Source organism: Pelophylax lessonae (assembly GCF_965119305.1).
Source record: "Pelophylax lessonae genome assembly, chromosome: 6".
In the NCBI taxonomy this organism is placed as follows: domain Eukaryota; kingdom Metazoa; phylum Chordata; class Amphibia; order Anura; family Ranidae; genus Pelophylax; species Pelophylax lessonae.
In genome coordinates, this window is record NC_138773.1 from 311,689,937 (window position 1) to 311,708,139 (window position 18,203).

The 18,203-nt window shown below is 45.2% G+C and overlaps 1 protein-coding gene across 1 annotated transcript in view; it reads left to right on the forward strand.

The window, feature by feature from the left end:
• LOC309557511 (C-X-C chemokine receptor type 2-like) overlaps positions 1 to 14,029 on the forward strand; it is a 40,012-nt gene extending 25,983 nt beyond the window's left edge. Inside the window, exon 2 of the mRNA XM_082260255.1 lies at positions 12,600 to 14,029. Within this exon, the coding sequence (XP_082116381.1) occupies positions 12,615 to 13,676 (1,062 nt within the window). The 5' untranslated portion in view covers positions 12,600 to 12,614 and the 3' untranslated portion in view covers positions 13,677 to 14,029. The remainder of the gene's footprint in view (positions 1 to 12,599) is intronic.
• Positions 14,030 to 18,203: the final 4,174 nt, after the last annotated feature.

Below are 18,203 nucleotides of genomic sequence, written 5' to 3' on the forward strand. Positions count from 1 at the left end.
TCACACAACGTGCTTCAAAAAAAAAAAAAAAAACCATTGGAATCCATGCGCCCGGCGCCCTGCATGTAGATTAGGGGGCTGGGTGCATGGATGGGGGGGGCGGCGCCCCTGCGCCTCCAATGCACCAGCCGCCACTCATTCCAATCAGTGCAGGGACAAGGTCATCCAGTGCCCAGGGCAAAGATGCTAAACTGTGCCCCCCCTCCCCCATTTATGATGCGCAAGCTTAGAGGATCCTACACCCAGTAAACTATTGCGCTCAGGGCAACCGTCCCTCATGCCCACCCCTTGTCCCAGCCCTGATTCCAATCACTGGTGAAAAGGAAACGTTTCCCTCTGCCTGCAGCAAACTAATGACACTATCTCAGCCTAGATCTGCGTTTTTCTACCAGGGGTTCGAAGAACCCTGGGGTTTCTCTTTGGGTTCCTCAAGTACAGAAAAACAACTGTTGATCTTTCTGGTGTTCTAGTGTCCTTGTAACTTCCTTTGCCTATGCCCATAGAGTGATATTTGCAGCATGTGTAAAACCCCCCAAAGGGACCCCCCCTACGGACTAAGACTGGGGTGCCATTAAAGTTCATTGGCATGTAAAGGCAGGTGTCCCAATACTTTTGGTAATATAGTGTATATACAGTATATATGAATTATAAATGTCAGACCTTGTGGTGGCTGGATTAATGTCTCATTCCAATTTTTTCTCATATATTTTCACCTAATAATCCTGCTAAGAATGAACTTCTTGTCCTAAAGGTTTAATGTCATAAAATAACACATTACAATACATACATGTCAATGGTAAATATTACATGTGAAATTGGATAAATAATGCCAAATTCATATATATATACACATACAAAATACAAAATAGCAGCATGAAACACGAAACAATAAGTAAACCAGCATGGTAGTATTCCATATATTAAAAGGTTGTAATAAATAAAAATTGAATCATAAAACTTGATGAATAGAATGGATATGTGTGACTACATCTCAGTAAAGTAAGGCTGCATCGTATATAGCTCGACGCGTTTCGTGATCTGAGTCACTTCTTCAGGAGCTGATGCTGCTCTGTATCTATAGAAAGATGAACATATCAATAAATCTAATGATACAATGAGGTATCAAAAGATAAAGTAAATAGGAAAAAAGAAAAAAATAATCCATTAAATATTATTTAATAATATTAATAAATAATATTTAATAAGCTATATATAAACAATAAGTAAACCAGCATGGCAGAACTCCATATATTAAAAGGTTGTAATAGATAAAAATTGAATCATAAAACTTGATGAATAGAATGGATATGTGTTACTACATCTCAGTAAGGTAAGGCTGCATCGTATATAGCTCATTAAATATTATTTATTCATATTATTAAATAATATTTAATGGATTATTTTTTCTTTTTTCCTATTTACTTTATCTTTTGATACCTCATTGTATCATTAGATTCATTGATATGTTCATCTTTCTATAGATACAGAGCAGCATCAGCTCCTGAAGAAGTGACTCAGATCACGAAACGCGTCGAGCTATATACAATGCAGCCTTACCTTACTGAGATGTAGTCACACATATCCATTCTATTCATCAAGTTTTATGATTCAATTTTTATTTATTACAACCTTTTAATATATGGAATATTACCATGCTGGTTTACTTATTGTTTCATGCTGCTATTTTGTATTTTGTATGTGTATATATATGAATTTAGCATTATTTATCCAATTTCACATGTAATATTTACCATTGACATGTATATATTGTAATGTGTTATTTTATGACATTAAATCTTTGATACATACTCCAGAGTCAGACTCTTTCCAGTTGCCTCATTTAAAGTCCCAAATTCCCCCCTTATTGTTTCTGAACATAGGGATGGAGGTGCAGGGCCTGCACCTCATTTAAAGTCCCAATACCCCTTTTCTTTTCTTGTCCTGAAGTGACAACATTCAGTCTATGGACATAACATAGTAGAGGTATAGGTAAAAACTTATTAGGCCAGTGATGGCGAACCTTGGCACCCCCATATGTTTTGGAACTACATTTCCCATGATGCTCCACTACACTGCAGAGTGCATGAGCATCATGGGAAATGTAGTTCCAAAAACATCTGGGGTGCCAAGGTTCGCCATCACTGTACTAGGCCAACATCCCAAATGCAAATATATATGTCATGTGTAATACCCCCAAGGGACTCTTTAGACCGTGAAATTACAAAAGTGTGAATAAAATTTTTTTTACAAATTTTATTCATCACAAACATCTAATAAAATATTATAAGAATAACGGCTGTGACAATTGTTATGTAGCGTTTCACACCAATATTACAATGTATTGATATGAGGGTATTCCACAATTATTGTTAATATATACAGCAGTCTCTCTGGAACCAATCAACAAGAAAGCAGCTGACGCGTTTCAGAAATAGATTTATTTCTTCAGGGGTGTCTAGTATGCAGAATATCATCAATCTGGAACAAAGTGTACAATAAGTGAATGCTTATATACAGTATTTCAGTTTTAAATGTTACCTATGACTTTACATGTATTTATATATGCATTCACTTATTGTACATATTGTTCCAGATGATATTCTGCATACTAGACACCCCCCGAAGAAAGACTTTATTTCTTAAATGCGTCAGTTGCTTTCTTGTTGATCGGTCCCAGAGAGACTGCTGTAATATTAACATGAATTTTGTAATACCATCCTATTATTATATTGTAATCTTGGCGTGAATCGTGAACATTCTTTTATATTCTATTAATATTTTATTCATTGTTTGTGATAAATTAACTTTGTATATTTTTTTATATGCACTTTTATAATTTTGTGACCTAAAAAGGACAAGAAGTGCATTCCCAGCCGGATTATTAGGTGAAAATATATGAGAAAAAAAAAAATCGGTAAAAGTCATCAATCCAGCCACCACATCTAAGGTCTGACATCTATAATTCACATATATATATATATATATATATATATATATATATATATATATATATTGTGGGGATTTGCTCTGGTAGGTAGGATTTGCGGGTGCAGTATAGAGGCAAAACAGATGGTTCTTCAAGTAAATCAGGAGTGTTTTATTTACACTTCAGGAACACAAAAGTAACAGTCTTTCTTGGTGTTAACTCACACCCAACAAAAAGGAAACCGACAGTCTTTAACCACTTAAGCCCCGGAAGATTTTACCCCCTTCCTGACCAGGGGGTATTTTGCGATTCGGCACTGCGTGACTTTAACGGACAATTGCGCGGTCGTGCGACGCTGTACCTAAACGAATTTGACGTCCTTTTTTTCCCACAAACAGAGCTTTCTTTTGGTGGTATTTGATCACCTGTGCGATTTTTTGATCACGCGCTATAAACAAAAAAAGAGCGTCAATTTTGCAAAAATAACAATATTTTTCAAATTTTTTTATATGAAATTCCCCCAAAAAAAAAAGTAAAAATCAAAATTTTTTAAAATTTTCGGCCAATTTGTTTTATCCTACCTATGTTTGGTAAAAAAAATTGCAAAAAGCGTATTTTGATTGGTTTGCGCAAAATTTATCGCGTTTACTAACAAAGGGAAAGATTTTTGTCATTTTTGTTGTTTTTTTTTTTAACGCGTAATGGCGGCGATCTGCGATTTTTTTTGCGGTACTGCGACATTGGGGCGGACAGATCGGACCCTTGACTGACATTTGTGACACTTTTGGGGTTACCAGTGACATTTCTACAGTAATCAGTGCTATACATATGCACTGTTACTGTAAAAATACACTGGTTGTGAAGGGGTTAACTTTATTTGGGAGGGAGGGGCTGTGTGTATCCCTAGGGGCGTGCTTTCTACTGTGATTGGCTGTGGCTTCAGCTGTAAGGACACTGATCAACGGATCTACATACTAGATCCGTTTGATCAGTGTCTTTACAGCGAGGAGAATGACAGGCAGCTTGTTTACACAAGCTGCCTGACATTCTCCCTCTCCCCCGCCGATCGCCGAGTGACCGGCGGACATCGGGTCCGCTGGTCACACGCGCGGGGGGGTCCATGACCACGCGGGAGCGGGAGCGCGCCTCCGGGGGCGCGCGCTCGCTCCCTAGACCCTCACAAGCTAGTGACGTAGCCCTACGTCACTTTGCCTGTGAGGGGCTGACTGCCGACGTAGATCGGCGTTAGGCAGTCGGCAAGTGGTTAAGGCAGGTTTTAAACACAGCAACAAGTCCATTCACCTGTGTCTCTTTGGTGCTGTTCACACACAGCAACGGATCAGTTCACCTGCTTGAAACCCTTCCAGCCTCAGCACTCAATTCCACAGCCTTCTGGTGCATGGAGATCATTCTCTCTCACCTGTTAGGCTGTCTGCCTTATAAACCCCAGGCAAGACCTGGCCTGGAGCGTGGGGAGCAGCCACCCACCCATACCTTAACTGCTCCCAATAAGAGCCGGCCCGGATTCGGCTTTGCAGCCACACTAAAATAGAAAAATGTCAAACAGCACTAGCTGCTGCTGACACAGAATTACCGGCTCTTATCTCACCGAGGCCAGGAACCTCGGTGACACGTATCTTCCGTCGACCACGGATCCATGTGCCCTGTCACATACCTCCCCCCTTTGTTCAACCCTCAGGGGGTGAACACATGTCATACAGTGTGCGCGAGACAGGGCATCCGCATTTCCCTGTAGGCGGCCTGCCCTGTGTTCCACTGAGAAGGGACAGGAACCATCTGGTGACCCGAGCATTTCTCTCCTTGGCCTGGCTCATCCATTGGAGAGGGGAATGGTCGGTCACCAGACGAAATTTCCTCCCCAACAGATAATAGCGAAGAGACTCGAGTGCCCATTTGATAGCCAGGCACTCTCTCTCCACTATACTATATCGGGACTCTGCTGGGGTGAGCTTCCGGCTGAGGTACACGACAGGATGCTCCTCCCCATTGACCTCTTGTGATAGTACAGCTCCTAGACCTACTTCCGAGGCATCGGTCTGTACTATAAATTCCTTCTTGAAGTCTGGGGTGACCAAGACTGGGGACCCACATAGTGCCGACTTCAAAGCGGAAAAGGCCTCTTCCGCCTTATCATTCCAGTGAACCATGACGGACTTTCGTCCCTTTAGTAGCCCTGTCAGTGGAGCAGCTAAGGTGGCAAAATGGGGAATGAACCTCATATAATATCCCAGCATTCCCAGGAATGATCTGACCTGCTTAGTGGTGACTGGTCGGGGCCAACTACGTATGGCTTCTATTTTGTTTACTTGGGGTTTGATGACTCCTCGCCCAACCACATACCCCAGGTATTTAGTCTCTTCTAATCCTATTGAACATTTTTTTGGATTAGCGGTCAGCCCGGCCTTCCTAAGGGCATCCACTACCACCTGCACTTTGGGCAGATGACTTTCCCAATCCCGGCTGTGAATGACGACATCGTCCAGGTAAGCCGAGGCGTACTGACGATGAGGTCGCAACACTATGTCCATTAGTCTTTGGAAGGTGGCAGGGGCGCCATGCAGGCCAAAGGGTAACACCTTATAATGATATAGGCCCTGAGGAGTAACAAAAGCCGTTTTTTCCTTGGCAGACTCCGTTAAGGGTACTTGCCAGTACCCTTTGGTGAGGTCTAGCACTGAAAAATATCGGGCTTGGCCTAATTTCTCAATCAGCTCGTCTACTCGGGGCATAGGGTACGCGTCAAACTTGGAGACCTCGTTTAGCTTACGAAAATCGTTGCAGAACCGCAACGTCCCGTCTGGTTTGGGTACTAAGACTATAGGACTGGCCCATTCACTTTTAGACTCTTCAATAACATCGAGTTTTAACATGAGTTGTACTTCTTCCTCAATAGCATGTCGCCGAGCCTCGGGTACCCGATATGGCTTTACCCGGACCTTGACCCGGGGCTCAGTGACGATATCATGTAGGATTAGAGACGTGCGTCCAGGGAGGTCTGAGAACACATCTGTGTTCCGACTAATGAACTCCCTGACTTCCTGGACCTGTTTGGAGGACAGGCTATCTGCAGCTTTTACCGAGGTTACTGCTTCACAGGCTTCAAGAGGAGGGGCTGGACCCTTTTCACCTAGAAACCCTGGCTGGGGGCTGTCGTTCTCGGACAAGTCCCTATCTTTCCACGGCTTTAGTAAATTTACGTGGTACACCTGCTCCGGCTTCCGCCGCCCTGGCTGGTGTACTTTGTAATTTACTTCTCCTATCTTTTTGAGCACCTCATAGGGACCTTGCCACCTAGCTAGGAACTTACTATCTACTGTTGGTACCAGTACCACTACCCGATCACCCGGGTTAAAGTTCCGGACCCTAGCCTGTCGATTGTAGATCCTACTCTGGGCTCGTTGGGCTGCCTCCATGTGTTCCCGGACCAAGGGCATCACCTTTTCCATCCGTTCCTGCATCTGGGTGACATAGTCAACAACACTTTTGTAGGGGGTGGGTTGTTGTTCCCAGGCCTCTTTGGCTATATCCAACAACCCGCGAGGATGCCTACCATATAACAGTTCGAAGGGCGAGAACCCCGTGGAAGCCTGAGGTACTTCTCGCACTGCAAACATCAGATAGGGTAGAAGCAGGTCCCAGTCCTTACCATCCCTGGAAACTACTCTTTTTAACATGTTTTTTAATGTTTGGTTAAATCTCTCGACCAGGCCATCTGTCTGGGGATGGTAGACGGATGTACGTAATTGTTTTATGTGGAGCAGCTTACAGAGTTCTCTCATAACCTTGGACATAAACGGTGTCCCTTGGTCAGTCAGGAGCTCTTTAGGCAGTCCCACCCGGGAAAACATTTCCATTAACTCCTTAGCTATAAGTTTGGCGGATGTATGTCGCAGGGGTATCGCCTCCGGGTAGCGAGTGGCGTAGTCAAGGATGACTAGAATATGTTGGTGACCCCTGGCAGATTTTGGAACAGGGCCGATTAGATCCATAGCGATTCGTTCAAATGGGACCTCAATTATTGGGAGAGGTATCAGAGGACTACGGAAATGGGCCTGGGGGCTAGTTATCTGACAGACCGGACATGACTTACAATACTCTTCCACTTCTCTGAACACACCGGGCCAATAAAACCTCTGTAGTATTCGGTCCTGTGTTTTCTGCCACCCCAAGTGTCCCCCAAGAACATGTTGGTGGGCAAGCTCCATAACAAGCTTGCGGTACGCTGTGGGCACCACCAACTGTTCAACCAGTTCACCCCGGATTTGATTCACTCGATATAACATTTCCTGTTGAACAATAAAACGTGGAAACATCAATTCAGCCCCAGGGTTTTTTGGTTTACCATTAATGATTACAACATTTTCCCAGGCCCTGCTTAGGGACGTATCCCGGTGTTGTGCGGTCCCGAAATTTTCCCCGGAGACATTGAGGTCTGCCAACTCAGGGCCGGATGGCAAGTCCTCCACGTCTCCCACCATTACATTTAGTGGGGTGGTGTCCCCCTCTATTACAGAAGCTGTGGTCACCCCTACCGAGGGCCCTTCGGACTCAGGCTCCCAGGGCTCTGGCCTCACACTGGAACCAGGCCATTCTGCTAGGGTTGTCCCTGTCTCAGGCTTGTCAGACCCTTTAACCGTAGGCCACAGCGCCGGAAAACCTGGAAAGTCCCTTCCGAGTATTAGTTCATGTGGCAACTTGGTAGCGACAGCAACCTCATGGGTCCATTTGCCGGCCGCTGTAGACAAAGTTACCAGCGCTGTGGGATAGTCCTTTAAGTCTCCATGAATACATACGACCCCGACTCTGCGGCCGGTATATTCAGCAGGCCGTATTAACGCCATTCTCACCAGGGACACCAGACTTCCTGAGTCCAGCAGAGCCACCGCCAAAGTGTCTCCCACTTCCACCTGACACAGATGGTTACTGTCTATCACCTCACCAGTGCCTGTGCTTTCGTGCATACAACGAGTGGCGGTGTCCATAGTTAGTCTCCATAGGCTCGTCCTGTTGTGGACACTCAGCCCTCACGTGACCTGGCTCCTGACACCGCCAACAGACTATTGGGGCCGGGCGTACAGGGAGTACGTCTTGAGTGTGTCTCATTGCCACCAAGCGTTGGGTCTGTGGCGGAGATTTCCGGGGTTTGACTGGCCCCCTCCCCCCTGTACATCCCTGCAAGTTCTTGGTGGCCTCATAGAGCTCCACCAGGTCAACCATATCCAGAGCATTGTCAGGAGAAGCCTGGCCGATCCAGTGCTGGAGGGGATAAGGCAAGGCCCTCCAAAACATGTCAGCCAACAAGCGGTCCAGCATATCAGTGGGCTTTAACAGATCAGGCTGCAGCCACTTTTGTGCAGTAAATCGTAATATTGTGGCCTGGCCGGTTCGGCCGCTTTGTAGCCCCACTGATGCACTCGCTGAGCGCGGACTAAGACATTTACGCCCAGTCTCGCCAGGATCTCACCTTTTACGGTCGGGTAGTCGGCAGCTTGGTCATCTGTCAAATCGAAAAACACCTGCTGGGGACCGGATGGCAGGAACGTAGCGACCACCTCAGCCCACTGGTCACGGGGTAGCTTCTCCCGGACCGCCACTTTTTCAAATATGGCGAGGTACGTCTCAACGTCATCCGTGGAAGCCATCTTAGGTATTGCTGCATGGACCGCTTTCCGGACATCATGCACTGCTCGAGACACCCCAGACTTTTCCAAAGCCAACACATGTTGCAGCAGCCGTTGATTAGTCTCCTACTGTGCACGCATAGCCTCCTCATGTCTTTTTTGCTGTTGCAGGTTAGTCTCCCGCTGTAGCTCCAAGGCCTGCTGTTGTCCTAAACTGACCTGGGTAAGCTGCCTTATCATCTCCTCCATCTTTTCCTGTGGCTGCAGCTTGGCAGGCTTAGTACAGTCACGTTCAGTAGAACAAAAATATTTTGGCGTCTTACGCCAGCCTCACTGCGTTTGCCCGCATCCGAGCACCAAATGTGGGGATTTGCTCTTGTAGGTAGGATTTGCGGGTGCAGTATAGAGGCAAAACAGATGGTTCTTCATGTAAATCAGGAGTGTTTTATTTACACTTCAGGAACACAAAAATGGTGTTAACTCACACCCAACAAAAAGGAAAACGACAGTCTTTAAGGCAGGTTTTAAACACAGCAACAAGTCCATTCACCTGTGTATCTTTGGTGCTGTTCACACACAGCAACGGATCAGTTCACCTGCTTGAAACCTTTCCAGCCTCAGCACTCACTTCCACAGCCTTCTGGTGCATGGAGATAATTCTCAATCACCTGTTAGGCTGTCTGCCTTATAAACCCCAGGCAAGACCTGGCCTGGAGCGTGGGGAGCAGCCACCCACCCATACCTTAACTGCTCCCAATAAGAGCCGGCCCGGATTCGGCTTTGCAGCCACACTAAAATAGAAAAATGTCAAACAGCACTAGCTACTGCTGACACAGAATTACCGGCTCTTATCTCACCGAGGCCAGGAACCTCGGTGACACGTATCTTCCTTCGACCACGGATCCATGTGCCCTGTCACAATATATATATATATATATATATATATATATATATACATATACACACTATATTACCAAGGTATTGGGACGCCTGCCTTTACACACACATGAACTTTAATGGCATCCCAGTCTTAGTCCATAGGGTTCAATATTGAGTTGACCCACCCTTTGCAGCTATAACAGCTTCAACTCTTCTGGGAAGGCTGTCCACAAGGTTTAGTAGTGTGTCTATGGGAATGTTTGACCATTCTTCCAGAAGCACATTTGTGAGGTCAGACTGATGAAGGCTTGGCTCAAAGTCTCCACTCTAATTCATCCCAATGGTGTTATATGGGGTTGAGGTCAGGACTCTGTGCAGGCCAGTCAAGTTCCTCCACCCCAAACTCACTCATCCATATCTTTATGGACTTTGCTTTGTGCACTGGTGTGCAGTCATGTTGGAACAGGAAGGGGCCATCCTCAAACTGTTCCCACAAAGTTGGCAATTGCCCAAAAGGTCTTGGTACGCTGACTCCTCAAGAGTTCCCTTCACTGGAACTAAGGGGCCAAGCCCAACCCCTGAAGAACAACCCCACACCATAATCCCCCCACCGCCAAATGATTTGGTCCAGTGCACAAAGCAAGGACCATAAAGACATGGATGAGCGAGTTTGGGGTGGAGGAACTTGACTGGCCTGCAGAAAGCCCTGACCTCAACCCGAACAAACACCTGTGGGATGACTTCGAGTGCAGACTGCGAAGCAGGCCTTCTCGTCCAACATCAGTGCCTGACCTCACAAATGCACTTCTGGAAGAATGATCAAACATTTCCATAGACACACTCCTAAACCTTGTGGACAGCCTTCTCAGAGTTGAAGCTGTTTTAACTGCAATGGGTAAGTCAACTCAATATTGAACCCTACGGACAAAGACTGGGATGCCATTAAAGCTCATGTGCGTGTAAAGGCAGATGTCCCAATTCTTTTGGTAATATAGTGTTTATAATATATATATATATACATATTGTATATATGCATAAAGTGCGGCACTAAAGTAATACTAAAAAAATATATACAATCCTTATGCGAAAAACATTCACCAATAATGGGCATAGAAGGAAAATAAATGAACTATATAGTGTATAACCCTTTAAAATGTTTTTTATTAGACTTTAAAATACCACTCACAATGTTTAAAAGCAGATTGTACATTCAAACAGACTTCCCAGTTGACAAAGATGGAGTTTACTGTCAATTCCGGTTGGCGCGATGATGCAAGCACATTGCTCCTTCCTACGCGTTTCGTTACAAAGGACTTCTTCCAGGGCACTATCTATCTATCTATCTATCTATCTATCTATCTATCTATACAGTAATCCCCCGCTCCATCGCGGTTCAGTTTTTGCTGTCCCGGTAATTCGCGGGTTTTTTTGTAATGTTATTTTACTATATAAATCATTAAAAATGAAATATTTTTGTGTTTTCCATAGCTCTTGCTATGTCTCTCAGTATCTTTTATGTGTTTAAATTAGTTTCTATTGTTTTAAAAGTGTGTTTAAAGACCTTAAAATGCTTCTACACGTACAGTGACAGTAAAAAAAACATGCCTACAAAGCATTTTAATAGGGTTTTTCTATTTCGCGGAATTTCACTTTTCGCGGCTGGGTCCGGAACGTAACCCCCGCAATGGAGGGGGTTTTACTGTATATACATACCTGTAAATTCTGTCTGCTATATAAAACATTTTTTTTTTGGGGGGGGGGGGGTGGATGTCCTTTATTTTTTTCTCTTCCTGGGCACTCTCCTTCAGTTGTGGAATCCAGAGGCGTAACTAGAATATTCAGGGCCCCGGTGCAAGAAACCATGAAGGGCCCCCCGGACCCCTGGCAGGGGCCCTTCCCTTCAAGCCTGGGGCTTTTCCCACTGATCCTGGGGCCCTTTACTCCTGTAATGGGGCCCTTTATCATGGTCCTGCAGTGGGACCCTTTCACAAGTTCTGCATTGGGCCCCCTTCCTGCCATCTTGGGGTCTCCCTACAGTGGTGGAATGCCAGGGCTCTGTTGCAAATGTGACCTTTGCGATCCTGGAAGTTCACCCACTGGTGTCAGTAGTTTTTATTTTTTTGGTATTTTAATTGTATTATTTTTTATCATTTTATTTATTATTTTACAATGTCACTGACTATGACTCTGTCCATTCAGAAAAGGAAGGAGCTGGTAAATTACATATTTACCGACCCCTTCCTGGTTCTCTATTGTGACACATCCCCTGCAGCAGCCGGCAGGAGAGGGAAGGGAGCATAGTGGGGTGGGGGGGGGCAGCACAGTAGGGGGGGGACCAGGGGAGCACACAGGGGCCCAGAGACAGCAGAACAGTAGGAGGAGTGGAGGGGGCAGCATACAGAGGAACCAATCTCCTGCGGCTACAGAAGGAAAAAGGAGAACAGTGATTTTTCTACATGCTGCCCCCCCCCCCCCCCGCCGCCCCTCCTATCCAGGTGTACAGGGGAGCTGCATGGGCCCCCTGGAGCATGGGGCCCGGTTGCAATTGCAACCCCTGCAACCCCTGTAGTTACGCCCCTGGTGGAATCATATAAAAGACTAAGGGTCCTTTCACACGGCCGCTCCGTGTGTCCGCAAATCATCCCATCCGTTTGCGGATGATTTGCGGACATAATGTAAGTGAATGGCACTGCGGATGTCAGCGGAATACCATCCGCTGACATCCGATTTTCCTCCTTTCAGTTCTGTTCCGTTTTTATGAATGGAACAGAACCCCATTTTTTCTTCCGTGTAAAAAACGGAAAGGAAGGAAAATCGGATGTCAGCGCTGACATCCGCAATGCCATATACTTACATTATGTCCGCATATCATCCGCAAACGGATGGGATGATATGCGGGCACACGGAGCGGATGACAGAAATGTCATCCGCTCCGTGGAAAAAAAAAAAAAAAAAAGTCCCGCAGCGGACCTTTCACACGGAGCGCCCGTGTGAAAGGACCCAAAAATGTTAAACATTCTTTAGAAATTACAAACATAGGATGTAAATAAATAAAATGTACAACGTATGATATATGGTATTCCTGTTAAACAAATGCAAAATTACTTCATAAGATTTTCCTCATTTTATTGTCTTCTTATATCATTGTGCAGGCTCAAAGGACAAACATGGCCAAGTCAATAAGCGTGGACCTGGACTGGCTTGATGATCTGTTTACAGATTCACCTACCCCCTATTACCCATCAGCTGATGCAGCTCCTTGCAGGCCTCCAGAGAGCGTGAACAAATACATATATGTTGTGATTTACTCCATAGTTTTCCTTCTCAATGTAGTGGGCAACAGCCTTGTCATTTTAGTAATTTGCCACAACAAGCTGAAGAGGTCGTCCACGGATGTCTACCTCCTGAATCTGGCCATTGCTGACTTGCTGTTTGCCGCGACTCTGCCCTTTTGGGCGGCGTACAAAGCCAATCAATGGATTTTTGGGATCTTCATGTGTAAACTCGTGTGTATACTACAAGAAGTCAACTTCTACAGCGGAATACTACTGCTGGCTTGTATAAGCGTGGATCGATACCTGGCTATTGTCCGTGCCACAGAAGCCGTGACACAGAAGAGGCACTGGGTCAGGTACATTTCCCTCTGTATCTGGGCATTTTCCTTTGTTATAGCCCTTCCCACCATCTTGTTTAAGACTGTGTTTTACACCCCGAAAAATGGTCTTGTCTGCCATGAGGACATTGGAGCCGAGAACACGTTCCGCTGGAAGATCATCATAAGAATTGGGCGCCACTTGGTTGGATTCTTCATACCTCTGCTCATCATGCTCTTTTGCTATGGCTTTACCATCAAAACTCTTTTTCAGGCCAAAAACAACCAAAAACATCGAGCCATGAAGGTCATCTTGGCAGTAGTTCTGGCCTTTCTGATCTGCTGGCTTCCTTACAATATCACCGTTATTGTGGACTCGCTAATGAGGACAAACTACATCAATGAGACATGCGATTTTCGGAACAGGTTGGACGTGGCCCTCTCTGTGACCGAAATATTTGGTTACTCCCACAGCTGCATAAACCCAATTCTCTATGCCTTCATCGGCCAGAAGTTCAGACAAAGCTTTCTCAGGATCTTGGCCAACAAGGGTATCATCAGCAAGGAAATCGTGCCTCACTATGGCCGGAGCTCCTCGGTCATGTCAACTTCTGGAAACACGTCGACCACAATCTAGTGGATTGAATGTAGAAACTGGGCAGTGGTTAAGGGATGCAGTGAAATCATGGAGATTCTGCAATAACCGCTGCATTCCAAAAAGAGAACTTACAAAGTAAACTAAAAGCTAAGTATTAAAATAGAAAGGTGGAGTTTGCTTCCCCCTTTGGATCATTATTGGGGTCTGCGGATCTGATGGGAAGATCTCCAGCTACCCTCAGACTGACTGTGACAACCTGATCATTGCTGTGAGCTGACCATGTCAATTCCCATCTCTGGGTTGCATTCTTTATATATTCCAATGTAAAGTCTGTTAGAAACCCAGTGACATAAGGACCATGACACAAATATTATGGTGTCACTGCCTCCTAGAGGATTTTTCCCTCAGAATACCGTATATGACATGTGCCCTCCATGGTCCTGGAGTGAAAATGGAAGTAAAGGTGGAGATGATACTTGGTTCCTTCACTGAACAGGGTTTAAATTGCATCTGTGCCCAGACTAGGGACAATAACATTTTTACATATTTTTAAAGTGGGTCTCTGGGCAAATCCTAGTCTTTTTTCTCATTTTGGTTAGCGTGGAGAAGGTTTTGACTAGGGTTTCTCAGTCAGGGTTCAGCCATGGAACCCTAGGGTTCCTCTAGAGATTGCTGGGGTTCCTTGAGCAATGAGCAATTTCTGCCCCTCGGATAAGTTCCCACTGACACCATTGATCTTTTTAGCTATCTGTAAGGGGTCGATCCCCCTCCCCCCCAAAATGACCACAAGTGTAAGGAGTATTCTTCCCACTGGCCATCACAGTAATATATCATGAGTTGTAGATATAGTCATTTTTACCAGGGGTTCCCTGAGATTGGAAAGTTCTTTCAAGGGTTCCTCTGTGTTGAAAAGTTTGAAAAAGACTGGGTTAGACCCTCTATCAAGGTTTTATTGCTGTCGGTGACCCCATTGGGCAGAATTACCCCTTTATTCATATTGAAACAAAAAGTGAGGGTCAATCAAAAATGTTATAGTTCTTTTTGCTAAAAAAAAAATGTTATAGTAGACCTCAGAACAAGAGTTGGGGGTAAATCTTCAAAAATGGACATCTGTTCTGGAAAAAACTGGATTTCCCACTTTAAGAGATTTCCACTAGCAATGTGTTGTGTTGTTAGGACAGGAAACAAAGGGAAATTTCCCCAATGGTACACAGACAGCAAAAATAATCTTGGCTATGCAAACAATTTCAAGAAGCAGTTCACACATGCAGTGGTTCTAAACACACCACTGTGAATTTCAGAGGATATTTAGAGCCGGTTTACAGGCAACAGCGCCACCTCCTGAAAGCCTTTTTTTCGATCCAAAGGGGGATTTTATTTTGAAATACAGAACGGCAACCTGTAAGCTATTAACTTCACATATGGTTATGGTATGGCCCCATTGACTTCAGTAAAAATTCAGATAAATTCAGATCAACCGCCTGTTTTTACCACCTCTTTATCACATCTGTGAATGAGGACTAAAAGCTCTTTAGAACAAGTTCTCACCGATCTCTCTAGCTACAAGTACTGTGGAGTAATTCATCCTTATTGATCACAGCAGAGACTCAAGTTTTAGTCTGTTTTTACAGCTTACAGCACACAGAATTTGTACAAATTAGAAGGCTGTCATAGAAAAAATGAGAGAGGAGCTGAGATTCCAGGGCCCTGGTTGAGAAATTAGAAGATAAATATCTCCACAATGCCTATAGCTACAGAGCTAAATAAGGACTTGTTTTAAAATAATTTTTGCTTGTTCAAAATATACAGTATATATATATATATATATATATATATATATATATATATATATATATATATATATATATATATATTATTAGGTATAGTATGGGCACAGGCTTACTTTGTGTTTTTTGAAGGGTGAACCTAATATTTTATTACATCCCATTTTCATGATGGTTCATGTTATGGTAGAGTTAGGTGTGAATGTTATACTGTAGAAAGAAGAGAAATTACAGAGAGGAAAACCCAAAGAGAGAACTTATCGGCACTTTGCTGCTTAAGCTGGCCATACATTATACAATTTTCTTGTTCAATTTCTTTTAGCTTTACCTTCCACTATGTAGTGCAAGGGCCTGCCCGATCTCACACAAATTGAAAGTATTTAGGGTTTGACCAGGAGTTTTTTTCAGCGGGAATGTGGGGGAATGCAGTTCTGGCATCTCCAGCATTATATGAATGTAATGGCAAGAGTGGTGGGGTGTGCTGGCGGGTCTATTGTCAATGGGTAGGACCTATTGTTGCGGGGGGTCAATTATTACTGGTGGAGGTCTTCTGCTGCTGGGGGTTAATAGTTGTTGGGGGGAGGGATCTACTTTTGGAGGAGGGGATCTATTGTTGCTGCCTGCTGGGCGGTCTACTGATGCTGGCTACTGGTAAATTTATTGTTGCTGGGGGGTCTATTGTTGTTGGGGGATCTATTGTTGCTGAGGGAACCTGTTGTTGCTGGAGGGGTCTTACTTTACTTGGCAGGTCAATGGTTGTTAGGAGGGATCTACTGTCAAGGGAGGGATATATTGTTGCTGCCTGCTGGGCGGTCTACTGATGCTAGCTACTGGGAAAAGTATTGTTGCTGGGGGGGGGTCTATTGTTGTTGGGGAATCTATTGTTGCTGAGGGAACCATTTTTTGCTGGAGAGGTCTTACTTTACTTGGCAGGTCAATGGTTGTTGGGAGGGATCTACTGTTTAGGGAGGGATATATTGTTGCTGCCTGCTGGGCGGTCTACTGATGCTGGCTACTGGGAGATTTATTGTTGCTGGGGGAGGGGGTCTATTGTTTTTGGGGGGGTCTATTGTTGCTGAGGAAACCTGTTATTGCTTGAGGGGTCTTTTGTTACTGGGCAGGTCAGTGGTTGTTGGGAGAGATCTACTGTTGAGGGAGGGGTGTATTGTTGCTGGCTGCTGCAGAGTCTATTTATGCTTGCTGCTGGGAGATCTATTGTTTCCGGAGGAGGGGATCCAATATTGTTGGCTGCAGGAGATCTTACTGCTTTTCTTGTTATCTTTAACAAATCCCATACAAATTCCATAATACCACTAAATGATACCTTGTTCTGTATTCATTAAAAAGGACAATAGTGGGAGGTGAGTAGGGGGTGGAACCAAAGAACGGTTCTCAGAGGTGGGTAGAGATGGAGCCAAGGAGTATCTCAGAAGGGGGAGTACCTGCACCTTTTCTCTGAGAAAAAAAGCCCTGGATGTGACCTCATATGATTTAGGTAAATCCTAAAGGAAAATTGTACAAGAAAAATGTATAAACTATGGCCAGCCTAACTCTCCCACAACCCAACCCACCAGAGACACCAAACTCTCCCACAGCCCAACCACCCAGAGACACCTAATTCTCCCACAACCCAACCTCCCCGAGACTCCCAACTCTCCCACAGCCCAACCACCCAAAGACACCTATCTCTCCCACAACCAAACCACCCAGAGACACCTAACTCTCCCACAACCCAACCACCCAGGGACACCTAACTCTCCCACAACCCAACCACCTAGAAACACCTAACTCTCCCACTACCCTACCTCCATGAGACTCCTAACTCTCCCACAGCCCAACCACCCAAAATCACCTAATTCTCCCACATCCCAACCTCCCAGTTACACCTAAATATCCCACAACCCAACCACCACCCAGAGACACCTAACTCTCCCACAACCCAACCACCACCCAGAGACACCTAACTCTCCCACAACCAAACCTCCCAGAGACAGCTTACTCTTCAACAACCCAATCTCCCAGAGACACCGAACACTCCCACAACCCAACCTCCCAGACACACTTAACTCTTCCACAACCCAACCACCCAGAGACAACTAACTCTTCCACAACCCAACCACCCAGAGATACCTAACTGTTCAACAACCCAACCTCCCAAAGACACCTAGATCTCCCACAAACCAACCTCCCAAAGACCACTAACTCTCCAACAACCCAACCACCCAGAGACACCTACCTCTCCCACATCCCAACCTCCCAGAGACACCTACCTCTCCCACATCGGTACCTCCCAAAGACACCTAACTCTCCTACAACCCAACCACTCAGAGACACCTAACTCTCCCACAACCCAACCACCCTGAGACACCATACTCTGTCAAAACCCAACCACCCAGAGATACCTAACTCTTACACAACCCAACCACCCAGAGATACCTAACTCTTACACAACCCAGCCACCCAGAGACACCTAACTTTTGCAACCCAACCACCTAGAGACACCTAACTCTCCCACCACCCAACCACCCAGAGACGCCTAACTGTCCAACAACTTAACCTCCAAAAGACACCTAGATCTCCCACAACCCAACCTCCCAGGGACACCTACCTCTCCCACATCCCAACCTCCCAGAGAAACCTAACTCTCCCACAATAAGCCAGATTTCTGGCATCCCCTGCAACAAAAATGTCATTTTTGGTGAGATACTCCCAATAGGAACACGTCTAAAGGGATGCAGGCCCAGCAGATTTCCTCATTAGAGCCCTGCAGCTGCCACAGCTG